Source organism: Apium graveolens, chromosome 7 (genome assembly GCF_009905375.1).
Source record: "Apium graveolens cultivar Ventura chromosome 7, ASM990537v1, whole genome shotgun sequence".
NCBI lineage: Eukaryota > Viridiplantae > Streptophyta > Magnoliopsida > Apiales > Apiaceae > Apium > Apium graveolens.
In genome coordinates, this window is record NC_133653.1 from 265,045,527 (window position 1) to 265,059,186 (window position 13,660).

General features: G+C 35.1%; 1 protein-coding gene across 1 annotated transcript; it reads right to left on the minus strand.

The window, feature by feature from the left end:
• Positions 1-6,693: 6,693 nt before the first annotated feature.
• On the minus strand, positions 6,694-12,285 carry LOC141674877 (uncharacterized). The gene is made up of 2 exons (XM_074481577.1): positions 11,881-12,285; positions 6,694-6,750 (listed from the first exon to the last, which is right to left on the minus strand). Exons 1-2 carry the CDS (start codon positions 12,283-12,285, stop codon positions 6,694-6,696), a joined length of 462 nt encoding a protein of 153 aa, XP_074337678.1.
• Between the last annotated feature and the right edge of the window lie 1,375 nt (positions 12,286-13,660).

Below are 13,660 nucleotides of genomic sequence, written 5' to 3' on the forward strand. Positions count from 1 at the left end.
TCAGAATATTAATACGTGTTCATGTTTTTGTATACGTGTCAGGCAGTGGGCTGGGAAAAAAAAGGAGAGAAAAGAAACACACATGCTGCACTCACTCACCCCATCCTCTCAATCTCTCTTATGTTCCCTCTCGATCTCTCTCACGCCCCTCTCTTTCTCTTCCTTCTTTCTCTCCCACGAATCTCTCTTTTCTTGCTCTGTTTCTCCACGATAGTTACTATGCATGTTTCTCCTTTCCGTTCACATCGCCGGTGATTAATCAGGTGACCCTGTCGCCTTAATCTCCGTTCTGTCTATTGGTATATATATACACGCACCCGCGTGTATGTATATGTCAGTTGAGGGTATTGTTTTGTGCAGGCAGTTGTGTCTGTGCGGTTGGTCTCTTTCTTCCAGAAATTCAAGTGATGTTCTGTGATTTTGATTTAATTTTCTGATTAGTTCCGATGATTATTTCGGTGATTGTTACAAATTGTGTATATATTATTCGGGTTCAAAGTTATGGTGGAATTTCGATAGGAAATCCATATGGGTACCGTTGAAATTATACCACCGTCAGCGATGAACTCGTGGAGCTGACGGATGATGGGCAATGATGAATTATTTCTGAGTCTTACAAATTAAAAATATAAAATTTGAATAAATAATTTAGTTCGTAAAGTTATTATTCGAGAAGAAAATGAGTTAATTATTTTAGAAATTGTATTGGCGTTTGGGATATGAAATTGGTCTGGATTGTGGATTATGGGTGTGATTGTTGTGCTTGTTGTGGTTGACGTCGAAGTGTTTCGACGGGTAGTCCGATAAATAAAAGAGACGCTGCCCGATTTTCGAGAACGTATCCTGTAAAATATCAGAAATATCAGTCTAATGTATATAACTATATAATTATAAATGAATTATTTTGTAAAATATAATTGACAACCCATTTTCTGAAACAATGAGTATATGTATTTTATGAAAGTGAATATCAAACTGAGTTTGGAATACGTGGAACCTAACTGATGCCTATATTACAATAATGTATGTGTCACGAGTCGAGTTTTGTTAACGCACGGGTAGATTGTTAGTGAGGATATGTCAAGCATAATCGGAAGTCTAATTAGGGTATTTCAACTCTGTAGGTTCTAGTCGGAAGATCCGAGAGTTGGCATTGGACGAAAGATAGTTTGGTGGTCAGTCGAAAAGCTCAGTAAGGTTCCAATCAAAGGACTTAAGTGTTGAGGTCGAATCCAGGGTGATTTAATGGATAGACAAAAAATCCTGAGCGGCAGAGTCGATCAATAATAGTTGTAAAGCCCTGAAGACAAGTACTTCTAAATTTCTCTCGAAATATATTGCAAATATTTCTAAATTCTCTTGTGATAAATTGTTAATATTCAAATAGCACTGTTTTATATTGTGAGTACTTGGAATCATACAGCCTTGAAACCGGATCATATCATTTGAACTTTGAGCCGTAAGCCTTATTCTTTGTAAACCATCCACACAAATATAGTACCAAACACCAAACACTAGAAAAAAATTGTTTGGAAAACACGAAAACTTTTATACCCTAACCATTCTTTATAACATCAAAGAACTAAACCTTGAAAAATCATTTTTAGTATAATACCTGATCCTCTTACAGGCTGAAAATCATTTTTGATACATACCCTGATATACCTTTGTGATACCCATGAATTGCATTACGCTTTTATTCAAGTGATTTATCATCATTGATTATAATCCTGTTCTATTGAATTATATTGTTTATCATACAGAACTGTTTTAGAATTGGATAGTTTTCTTTATGTGGACCAGATTCGTGGTCAGACCAGATTCATGGTCGAATTAGGCCAATCTGTGCCTTGGATCCAGATTATAGAGCAGAGTTGTGTGCCTTGCTCGGGGTTAGTGCTTGACTGATCAACAACCTAACCTTGGTTTTAAAATTTAAAATGAATGTCCAATTCTAATGATTATTTAACAAGAAACTTGATTCTTCTGAATCATTTCCATTTGAACATTGTTTAACCTCAGTTATCGTTATTATGACTTGCTGAGCTAGTTAGCTCACTCTTGCAAATCGTTTTATGTATTCTACAATTAAAAATGATATAGTTGATAGCGAGGTTCCTCAGTTCAGAGTACGAGCTAGGATTCTATATTGAGTTGGATTGAGCTAGCAGAAGCTTATATTCGTAGTGAGATAGTAAGATTGTAAGAATAATTTCATTATCAGTTGTAAGTTAAATTAGTTGGGATTTGGTACGTTGTAATAAAAGTTAAGGTTGTAGCTTGTTTTCATACTTTAACCTGTTGCGATATGTGGTTATGTAAAGTAGGGTCATTGCAAATAATATTTCTTATACAGGTTTATATGTTGTGTATGTGTTATGGACCCCAAACTTCTGACCCGGGTTTGGAGGGGGCCACAGGTTGATATCAGAGCTACAGGTTATAAGTCACTGAAACAAGCCTAGATTTTCGGGATTGGGTAGAGGGTTAGGATTAGAAATAGGAAATGGAAAGATAAGACGTTGTGAGGTTGAGTGTGACTGTATAATAAGTTTCCGGCACTATTCGTGTTTCGATTCGAGATTCTTAGCTGGAAATGTGATTTCCAGATAATGGCAATGGCAGATCCTATTTTCCCGGTATCATCTGATCATTCGGAGACTTCCGTTCGAGGATCATCATCTTCTCCCAGATTTTATTTGCACCTTGCTCTTCCATCGGTATAAATGGTATTACCTTCTGTTATGACAGTTGCCCCTCTTCAAGTTATTCTACGCTATTCTACCACCTCTTGATATGAGATTACTTATTCAAGAACCTCCATTGCTTATTCCTGTTCTATTGTACAATCAACTATGAATGTATCTTTTCAGTTTACTCTACACCATGTTCTATACCCTCAGTTTAAAACCTGTCTTATGGAGCAACAGTATTTACGAGGATGGATATGGGAGCTACAGTAAATGGTGAGTACTTGAGATATAAATAATGGTGAGAAGAAGCTTAGAAAGAATATTGAAGTGCTTTGGAGGATTGTTGTTACCAAGTTAAAAGAAGTCATTAGTGACTAGGCCACCCATTACTAGCTTGTGGGATGGATTAGATAAGTTTTGAAAGAGAGTTAGAGAAGATTACGGATCTGGAGCTTTCTTGAAGTTAAATAATAGTGTTATGATGATGTGATATTTTCATAGTAATAATGTGATGTGACATCAGCGGACTTGTTGACTATTGGATAGCCTGTTCTACTTAACGACTACAAAGTTAATGACGGGACCATTACCAGTATGGAATCTTTGATGTGAAGCTACAAATAAGATAACATGATACAATAACTGAAGTTTTAGCTGATTAAGGAAGGCAAATGGATCCAACAAAAGAGAGAAGGCAGATTAAAGTGAACAGACCTTTATGTGATTGGCTCTTTAATTTGGTACCTTGTTATAGGTGGGAAGGACAACAACCAACTCTTATAGTAAGGACAACCAGATAAGCGATTTTCAAATTTTTTTTTTAAACAAGTTTTTGAAAAAGAGATTTTCTTAGAAAATTTCCAAAAAGACCTTTTTAAGAAAATAAGTTTTAAACATTGGTTGTCAAGTTACTACTTGAGTTTCTTATTTGTTAAAAGACCCGGATTACCTGGAAGGATACTTATTTTAGGCTTAGTATTGTTAATTCAGAGAATAAAGTGATCCGCGATTATGAAGAAGTTGATTATTCCTAACAGAAAGGTACAAATATTGTTTGATAAGATTAACAACAGAATCAGCGTACGGAGCAATTACTCATCCAGTTACTAGGACTATTAGAGTTCAAAGAATTCATTGATCTAACAGAAGCCTGAGTATGACCGAAGAGGATTGGGAAGATTTCCAGACTTTTCTAAAAGAAGAATATTATTAACAAAAAGATCGTTATGGCATATGATTAGTGGTTATTCTAAATTAAAAAGAGGAAACTCGAGGTTATCTGGTAAGAACGCCATTATAATCGAACTATTAAAATATTATATGTGTAGATGCGATGTTAAAGACGCAAGACTTAGCAAATAAGAGTTTACCATAATGCTTAATTTACGAAAGCATTTCAGCGTACTTTCTAAAGTTGTTATATGAGACAATGGGGATATGATCAAACAAGCTCGAAATATGAATACAAGTGAAATGTGGATGGTGACCAATAGTATCATTCTTTTCTGCAGTATTACAGTGTATATCCTCTTTTTGAATCCTAAATATGTATGAACTTCTTTCCTTGAAAATTCTTTACGGTGATAAGAAAAAGGAGGATGTTTCATTCCTTTTAAATTTAATTCTTTCCCTCAAGTTTGCTCTCTGATTGGGATGAGCAGTATTATGGTGAGACGCTTTGTCAGGAATGACAAAAAGTCAGGTGGGACGCCACCTAATCATGTGTTGTATGCCATATGGTACGAAAGACTGACCATCTTAAGTACCAATGTGGTGGTCTCATTCATATTCAAATCATTACTTCTTATTTCTTTTCAACTTCAAGTTTATTGAATTGTGAATCCTTCTAGTTATTTCATTATACCGTTGTTCTTTACAAAAGTTTTTCAAACAAAAATCAACATATTATGAACCAAGCAGGCAAAGTTCCATCTACCTCTCATGCATGGAAAGAAAACAAGGGCATATGGCGAGGATTTCAAATCACTAGCCCAGTCAGAATGCACTAAGAGTCAAGGGAATCTACTCTAATAAGGAATACGTCTCCGAGAACGAGAGTTTGCGATTTTCTTGTGAAATATGTTATTTAGAATACGGATGTGGTGACGTGAATGATTATTGTGGATACCTTATGCGTTAAAGTATTAAAAGATGTGAGAGCAACTTGATTGTTTATCTCTCAAGTATTTTGTTGATAAAATGAACTACCCTGTTGGATTGATAAGATTATGACTAAAGAACTAGCAAATCAAGAATGTTTAATTGTTAAATAAGTGAGTATCAATGGTGAAACTGAGATTTCTGATATCATTTAAGGTAAGAGGATTTGTCATTATTTTAAGGAATGGATTAACTATTCAAGCGTGATACCCAGATAGACCGTTGTGATGAAAAGATAGTTGTGAAGATGCCAAATGAGAATGTGACGAGGTTTAGAAGATGAAGGAAGGTAAAGAATTTGTTAGAAATGACATAAGCTAAGATGTTACGGTGACCAAAAGGTAAGCACTACGGTGATTATGGGTAGAAGTCAGGAGTACACATAATTTGAAAATTTTATAGTACTTAATGAGTTTCAAGATATGTTTCCAGACGAGTTACCAACATTTTCTCCAGATAGAGAAATTGAGTTCCTGATTGCCTTAGCATCTGAAATAAAACAAGTGTCTCAGGCCCCGCGCAGAATGGCGTCAATTAAAATGAAGGAGTTAGCAAAGCAAATGCAAGAGACGTTAGAAGGAGCGATTAGACCTAGTGTACCATGTATGGTGTACCAGTATTATTTGTAATAAGAAAGATGGAAGTATGAGATTATGTGTGGACTAGAGAAAGCTCAACAAGTTTACTATCAAGAGTAAATATCTGTTATCTCGAACTAATAATTTGTTTGATCAAACAGAAGAAACAAAGTATATTCTAAAATTGATTTAAGATTTGGGTGTTACCAATTGAAGATTAAACCTATGGACATATCAAAGATAATTTTTAGAACTAGGTAATGTTGTTATAAAATTCTAGTATTGTCATTTGGATTAACTGATATACTAGTAATATTTAAACTTGATGAACAGAATCATGAAGGAAGATCCGAATAAGTTGTATTTATGTTACTTAAAGTCCAAGGAGGACCATGCAAGGTATTTAATGATAACTGGGAAGTCGAAGAAGAAAGAAGATGTATGAAAATTTTACAAGGTGAAAGTTTTGATGGTAGGAAGCATAAATAGTCAGTGAGGAGGAGACCAAAAGGGATCCAGCAGAAATTAAAGTTACTATGAATAAAGAAAGATCAAAAGTACCAACAAAAGTAAGAAGTTTTATTATGGACCGGTTATTATCGGAAATTTGTTCAAGATTTCTCGAAAGTTACAATACCTTTGACGAAGCTAACCAGGAAAAGCAAGAAGTTTATATGAAATGAAGAAGGGTAAAGAAAGTTGTGCGGAGTTAAAGGAGGAAATGGTTACAACACCTGCTTTATCACTTTTCTTAGGGTTGAAATCATCTCCTTCTTTTAGTATCAAGGAGATTTTGTAGTTTATAGTGATACTGCTCATTAGGAAATAGGATGTGTGTTGATGCAGCATAATAAAGTTATTGTATATGCATCTAGACAACCGAAACCTTATGAGCAGAAGTACCCTACTCATAATTTGGAATTAGCAATAACAATAATATTCGCTTTGAAAGACTGGGAAACATTACATGTATGAAGGAAGGTGTAAGATCTATACGGATCATAAGAGTTTGAAGTATGTATTCACAAGCAAAAGCAAATGTAGTTGCAAGCGATAAGCAAAAAGGAGAAAATAAACCTAGAGACTGCACCGAAAAGAAATACCTATGGAATTTCAGAAGTTGGAGTTAGAAGTCAGATATATATCAACCAAAGGAAACAAGGATGGGTAGCATGACCTTTCAGTCAGAGTTGTTAAGAAAAGATAAATGGATGTCAAGAGAAGATAATGGATCACGATGTTAATAGTTAGTAAGAGGAAATTTATGCACCCAGAAGAACGACCACGATATTCTCAGGTTCTCTTCCAGCACTTGGATGCTACAAGTAAAAGAATTGAGAAATGAGATCTTACAGGGAATTCACAATACAAAGTATTTAATTTATTTAATAAATGCCAAGATATACGTAAATTTAAAGAAAAATAGTGATGACTAGGTATGAGAAGGAAATTTCAAAGTGGATTAGGAAGTGTTAGACATGTCAAAGAATTAAGGCGAAATATCGAAGGCCTAATGGACAAGGCAGACCAAGGAGTGGTTTTACTAGAAGTGAATCATAAAGTGTACTGGTGATGTTGTTGGAGAAAAGGAATGAAATTATGAGATTGTGTACTGATTATCGGGAGTTTAACAAAACAACGAATAAGAATAAGTGACCCCTATAAAGAATTGCTTACTTACGAGACCTAATTCAAGAAGTATGTTATGTCTCGGGAATTAACTTAAGATCCGACTTGAGAACATATCAGAAATTACGAATAAAATGAGTTATGAGCATTGCAAGCTCTGGTGATATTATGTGAAATAACAAGTGAATCAGTTATCTATAAGGAATTAAGGAATATTCGGATAAGCGAATTGTATTTATTGATAACATCTTCAGTTATTCAGAGAATAAGAGAGTATGTGTGGAATGCCCAATGATTTTCCCCCAAAGATTAGAATGAAAGCAGCTATACGTTGAGTTTTCAAGTACGAAATTTTGACCGAGGTTAATAAAAGATTCTGATTAATCCTTTAACAACTACATAAACAAAGCCGTATGGTAACAGATGCCTTGTGCAGAAAAAAAGGATGGGATGTACTTAAGACCCCTGAGGAGTTAATAAAAAAAATTGGAAAGAGTGGAATATGAAGTTCAAATACCTAAAGGTGATAAGAAGTGAATATATGAAATTACTTTTCAGCCTTAATTGATGGAAAAGAGTAAGATATGTGTAAATGTTTGGATACTAAGTTGAAAATGAGCACCGCCTATCATCCTTAAACAAAGGGTCAAAGTGACGAAGCGATTCAGGAAATATAAGGTATGTTGAGAGGTTGAATTTTAAGGAAAACTGGGATGATCATTTGTCATCAATGTCAGCTTTAGAATGCCATTTTACCAAGCTTTATGTGGACGCAAGTGTAGGTCCCCACTTTATTGAGATAAAGTGGGAGAAAGGAAGTTGTCAAATCCTAAGTTAACTCAGCACACCAAGGTTGTAGTGATATTGATTGAAGCAGCTCAGAGTAGACAAAGAAGGAAGGCAGATTTATATCAAGAAAGAGTATGAATATAGAAACAGGACCAGTAGTGTTAGTAAAAGTTTCACCTTGAAAGAGATTGGATAAGTCTGAATAGAGGAGACAAGTGATTCCTAAATTTAGTAAACCATTCGAGGTATTGATAAATATAGATTAAGTTGTTCATGAGTTAATGTTACCGTTATAATGGTATGTACATATAATCTGTTCCGCGTGTCAATATTAAGGCAAAAAGTATCTGATTTGAATCAAGTGATTGATTAGGAGCCAATGGGCTCTTGTCCAAGTTTGTTCTGCATTTAGTGGTTGATCCAAATTCTTAATCGTTAAAGGCGAATCCTTGGAAATGAATGTACATCTGTAGTAAGTACGTTTGAACCCTCGAGTAGAAGAGTCTACTTGGGAACTAGAGTCAGATATGCTTGACAAGTATCCTCACTTGCTTAGTTGAATCAGATTCCGAGGACAGAATCTTTTTAAGGGGGGAAGGATATAACGAATCGTATATTTTATTATTTTATTATTTAAATGTATAATTATTGAGTAACCAAATAAATGAAATATGTATGGGTTCTGTTAGTTCGATATTATCTTGTTATTAAATATGTGAGATCGTTGGTGATTAAGGATTATTTGTATGATTGTTTGTTGAATTGTATTGCTTCGTTGTTACTTGTAAAAGTGGTTTTAGGGCAGATTTATTTTCATAAATACTCGGATTTTTTCAAAAATTGTTTTTATGGTTTTATAATTACAATAATTATTTATGGGATTTTATAAAATTTAGAAATCAATAATTCATAAATTATTTAGCCCTGTATGATTTTCTGATTGCATTTATTTGTAAAATCAGTATTTAATTCCAGAATCTTTCAAAAAATTGTGAAACACATATTTCTTTAAGTTTGGAATATTCCGAGAATTTTAAAATTATTTTGGAAATTTTTGGAATTAATTTCACCCGCGCGTTGATCGTTTAATTGATAAAAGCGGGTATAAAGTGCATTTTAGAAATTGTTTTAAAATTTTGAAAATCATGTTTTTAAATACTTCGAGATATTTCTAATATTTTACGACTATTTTCATGGTTTTCTGAATTTGTTTAAGTGCAGCTCGGTTCGGTAATTGTGAAATGCGGGTACGAGTTGCGTTTCAAAATTACTTTAAAAATTATGAAAATTTTATTTTATTAGTTTCGGGATATTTTGAAAATTTTAAGACTACTTTGGTATTATTTCGATTAAAAATGATTCACCTCTATGTACCATTAAATAGATTAAAGCGATATGGAGATAGGCTTGCAATCAGAATATTAATACGTGTTCATGTTTTTGTATACGTGTCAGGCAGTGGGCTGGGAAAAAAAAGGAGAGAAAAGAAACACACACGCTGCACTCACTCACCCCATCCTCTCAATCTCTCTTCTGCTCCCTCTCGATCTCTCCCACGCCCCTCTCTTTCTCTTCCTTCTTTCTCTCCCGCGAATCTCTCTTTTCTCGCTTTGTTTCTCCTCGATAGTTACTATGCCTGTTTCTCCTTTCCGTTCACATCGCCGGTGATTAATCCAGTGACCCTGTCACCTTAATCTCCGTTCTGTCTATTGGTATATATATACACACACCCGCGTGTATGTATATGTCAATTGAGGGTATTATTTTGTGCAGGTAGTTGTGTCTGTGCGGTTGGTCTCGTTCTTCCAGAAATTTAAGTGATGTTCTGTGATTCTAATTTAATTTTCTGATTTTAATTCCGATGATTAATTCATTGATTGTTACAAATTGTGTATATATTATTCGGGTTCAAAGTTATGGTGGAATTTCGACAGGAAATCCGTAAGGGTACCGTTGAAATTATACCACCGTCAGCGATGTACTCGTTGAGCTGACGGATGTTGGGCAATGATGAGTAATTCCTGATTCTTACAAATTAAAAATATAAAATTTTGAATAAATAATTTACTTCGTAAAGTTATTATTCGAGAAGAAAAAGAGTTAATTATTTTAGAAATTGTATTGGCGTTTGGGATATGAATTTGGTCTGGATTGTGGATTATGGATGTGATTGTTGTGCTTGTTGTGGTTAACGTCGAAGTATTTCGACGGGTAGTCCGATAAACAAAAGAGGCGCTGCCCGATTTTCGGGAACGTATCCTGTAAAATATCGGAAATATCAGTCGAATGTATATAACTATATAATTATAAATGAATTATTTTGTAAAATATAATTGAAAACCCGTTTTCTGAAATAATGAGTATATGTATTTTACGAAAGTGAATATCAAACTGAGTTTGGAATACGTGGACCCTAACTGATGCATGTATTACAATAATGTATATGTTACGAGTCGGGTTTTGTTAACGCACGAGTAGATTGTTAGTGAGGATATGTCAAGCATAATCGGAAGTCTAATTAGGGTATTTCAACTCTTAGGTTCTAGGAGGAAGATCCGAGAATTGGCATTGGACGAAAGATAGTTTGGTGGTCAGTCGAAAAGCTCAGTAAGGTTCCAATCAAAGGACTTAAGTGTTGAGGTCGAATCCAGGGTGATTTAGTGGATAGACAATAAAGCCTGAGCGGCAGAGTCGATCGATAATAGTTGTAAAGCCCTGTAAGGCAAGTACTTCTAAATTTTTCTCGAGATATATTGCACATATTTCTAAATTCTCTTGTGACAAATTGTTAATATTCAAATAGCACTGTTTTATATTATAAGTACTTGGAATCATACAGCCTTGAAACCGGATCATTTCATTTGAACTTTGAGCCGTAAGCCTTATTCTTTGTAAACCATCCTTTGTTGATTTTCAGATACCAAACCACACAAATGTAATACTACTCTCCAAATGTATAACTACCAAACACCAAACACTGGAACAGAATTGTTTGGAAAACACCGAAACTTTTATACCCTAACCATTATTTATAACATCAAAGAACTAAGCCTTGAAAAATCGTTATTCGTATAATACCTGATCCTCTTACAGGCTGAAAATCATTTCTCATACATACCCTGATATACCCTTGTGATACCCATGAATTGCATTACGCTTTTATTCAAGCATTTTATCATCATTAATTATAATCCTGTTCTATTGAATTATATTGTTTATCATACAGAACTATTTTAGAATTGGATAGTTTTCTTTATGTGGACCAGATTCGTGGTCAAACCAGATTCTTGGTCGAATTAGGCCAATATGTGCCTTGGATCCAGATTATAGAGTAGAGTTGTGTGCCATGCTCGGGGTTAGTGCGTGACTGATCAACAACCTAACCTTGGTTTTAAAATTTAAAATAAATGTCCAATTCTAATGATTATTTAACAAGAAACTTGATTCTTCTGAATCATTTCCATTTGAACATTGTTTAACCTCAATTATCGTTATTATGACTTGCTGAGCTAGTTAGCTCACTCTTGCGAATCTTTTTATGTATTCTACAATTAAAAAGGATATGGTTGATAGCGAGGTTCCTCAGTTCAGAGTACGAGCTAGGATTCTAGATTGAGCTGGATCGAGCTAGCAGAAGCTTATATTCGTAGTGAGATAGTAAGATTATAAGAATAATTTCATTATCAGTTGTAAGTTAAATTAGTTGGGATTTGGTACGTTATAATAAAAGTTAAGGTTGTGGCTTGTTTTCATACTTTAACCTGTTGCGATACGTGGTTATGTAAAGCAGGGTCATTGCAAATAATATTTCTTATACAGGTTTATATATTGTGTATGTGTTGTGGACCCCAAACTTCTGACCCGAGTTTGGAGGGCGCCACACACATTATGTTGGCCTTCCGATTCTTGCATTCATGAGCATAATGGTCCTTCGCGTGACACTTGAAACTTGATCCTTCTTCTCCCGTTTCAAATCTTCTTTTCTTGTTGCCTTTCTCCTTTTGATTTTGCTCACTCTCGCCTTCAATTACCATCACCTTCTGAACCACTTCAGCATAAGTAGTCAACTCAAAAGCTGCCACACGACTCCTTAACCAAGGCTTCAATCCCTGTTGGAACCTTTTTGCCCTTTTCTCTTCAGAATCAACATAATCTCCCATAAACCTAGAAAGTACTATAAACTTCTTCTCATATTCTCCAACTGTCATATTATTTTGCTTCAACTCGAGGAACTTCATCTCCATTTGTGTTTGCATATAGCGAGGAAAATACTTATCCGAAAACATTCTCTTAAACCTATCCCAATTAATAATTTTAGCAGCTTCTAAAGCTTTCGCTGTCTCCCACCAATAGTTCGATTCGCCTTTAAGAAAGTAAGTGGCATACTCCACCTTCTGATTATCTCCAACATTTGTGAAGGCAAAGGCCTTTTTCATTTTCTTAAGCCAATCATGAACTTCTACCGGGTTTTGAGTTCCTCTAAATTATGGGGGTTTTACAGATTGGAATGTTTGAAAGTAGTGACGTTTGCTGGGGGTGGTTGAGGTGGTTGCATTTGTTGAAGAAGTTGTTGTTGTTGGGCTATAGTAGCAGTTTGTTGGCGTACCAATTCCATAAGTTGATCTATATCGGGGTTTTGGTTTTCTCCTTTATTTTCTTGGTTATTTATAGGTCTTCCTCGGGCTCTCTTAGGTGCCATTTTATGAAATAAGAGTTGTACAGTTTAAGTGACACAAAGTTAGGGTATTATTTATAGTCATCATGGTATACAATTTTCTATATAACAATAAAGGTGATGCATGGTATTAAGCAAGAAATTTAAAAGAGCAAATATAGAAATCAAGGAAAGTGCATAACTGAATTTAACATGGTTCAAGTCGTAAGGTACGAATCACAAGGTACAAATATGAATACAGATCTGAATTAAAACAGTACGAGAGTCTAGAAACGGAAACAAATAACATGGTAATAAAAGGAGCAGCCTAATCCAAGCAACTAAAGGTAAAGTCCCCTAGAACTCGTCCTAAGCCTCATCCTAGGACTCCTCCTCGGACTTCTCCTCACGGGTCCTTGCGATGTCGGGGGTAGTGTCCTCACGTAGCATCTTAACCATGCTCCCAAGCTCATCCACTATCATCTGTACAGTAATCTGACTGGTCCGGTCATGACGCACAGGCATCCCCTCCAATCTTGATGTGTCCACCTGGATCAGTGACTCGAGCCTTGAAATGGTTTTCAACTTAGGTCCATTACCCATCATTTGCTTACTTTCATAGACCTCTTCAAGACGTTCCATCAGCCTGACATACTTTCCTTGGAGAGTGTCATGAGGCAGCCTTAAGTCAGCATAGACAGAAAAAGCAATTGTGTCGCTCTGCAGGGTCGAAGATGATGAGTGCGCACGTTGCTGTCAAGTAATATATATATATAATGGTTAGATACAGTTTACTCGAATATCGCACATTAGTACTCCCGATATTATACTATATACTCGTACTTCCTATAATCCTAATTGGGCTGTCCAGGGACTCTAAACCTAGGTTCTGATACCAACTCTGTCACACCCCAAACCAACAACACACACACACGGAAAAAAAGTGAACCATAATTATATTACATACTTATAAGTCCAAAAGATGATAATAAATCGATTATAACCCAACCAAAAATAATAAAAATCCTAAAATCGTTACAAGTTCAGAGTTTGGAACAACCCTTCTAACTAATACAAAATTACATAATGACGGATGTTGCCTATTCTATATATATATTCTACCTGTGCCCTCAAATGGTCTTCACCTTGCCTATCGG

Bases quoted from the DNA above. Each gene is read 5' to 3' on its own strand.
- LOC141674877 (XM_074481577.1), bottom strand. From the start codon at position 12,285: ATGAAAAAGGCCTTTGCCTTCACAAATGTTGGAGATAATCAGAAGGTG. The intron at 6,751-11,880 runs GTAATTGAAGGC...TTTTACTTGTAG, and splicing joins AAGTGGTTCAGAAGGTGATG to CATCCAAGTGCTGGAAGAGA.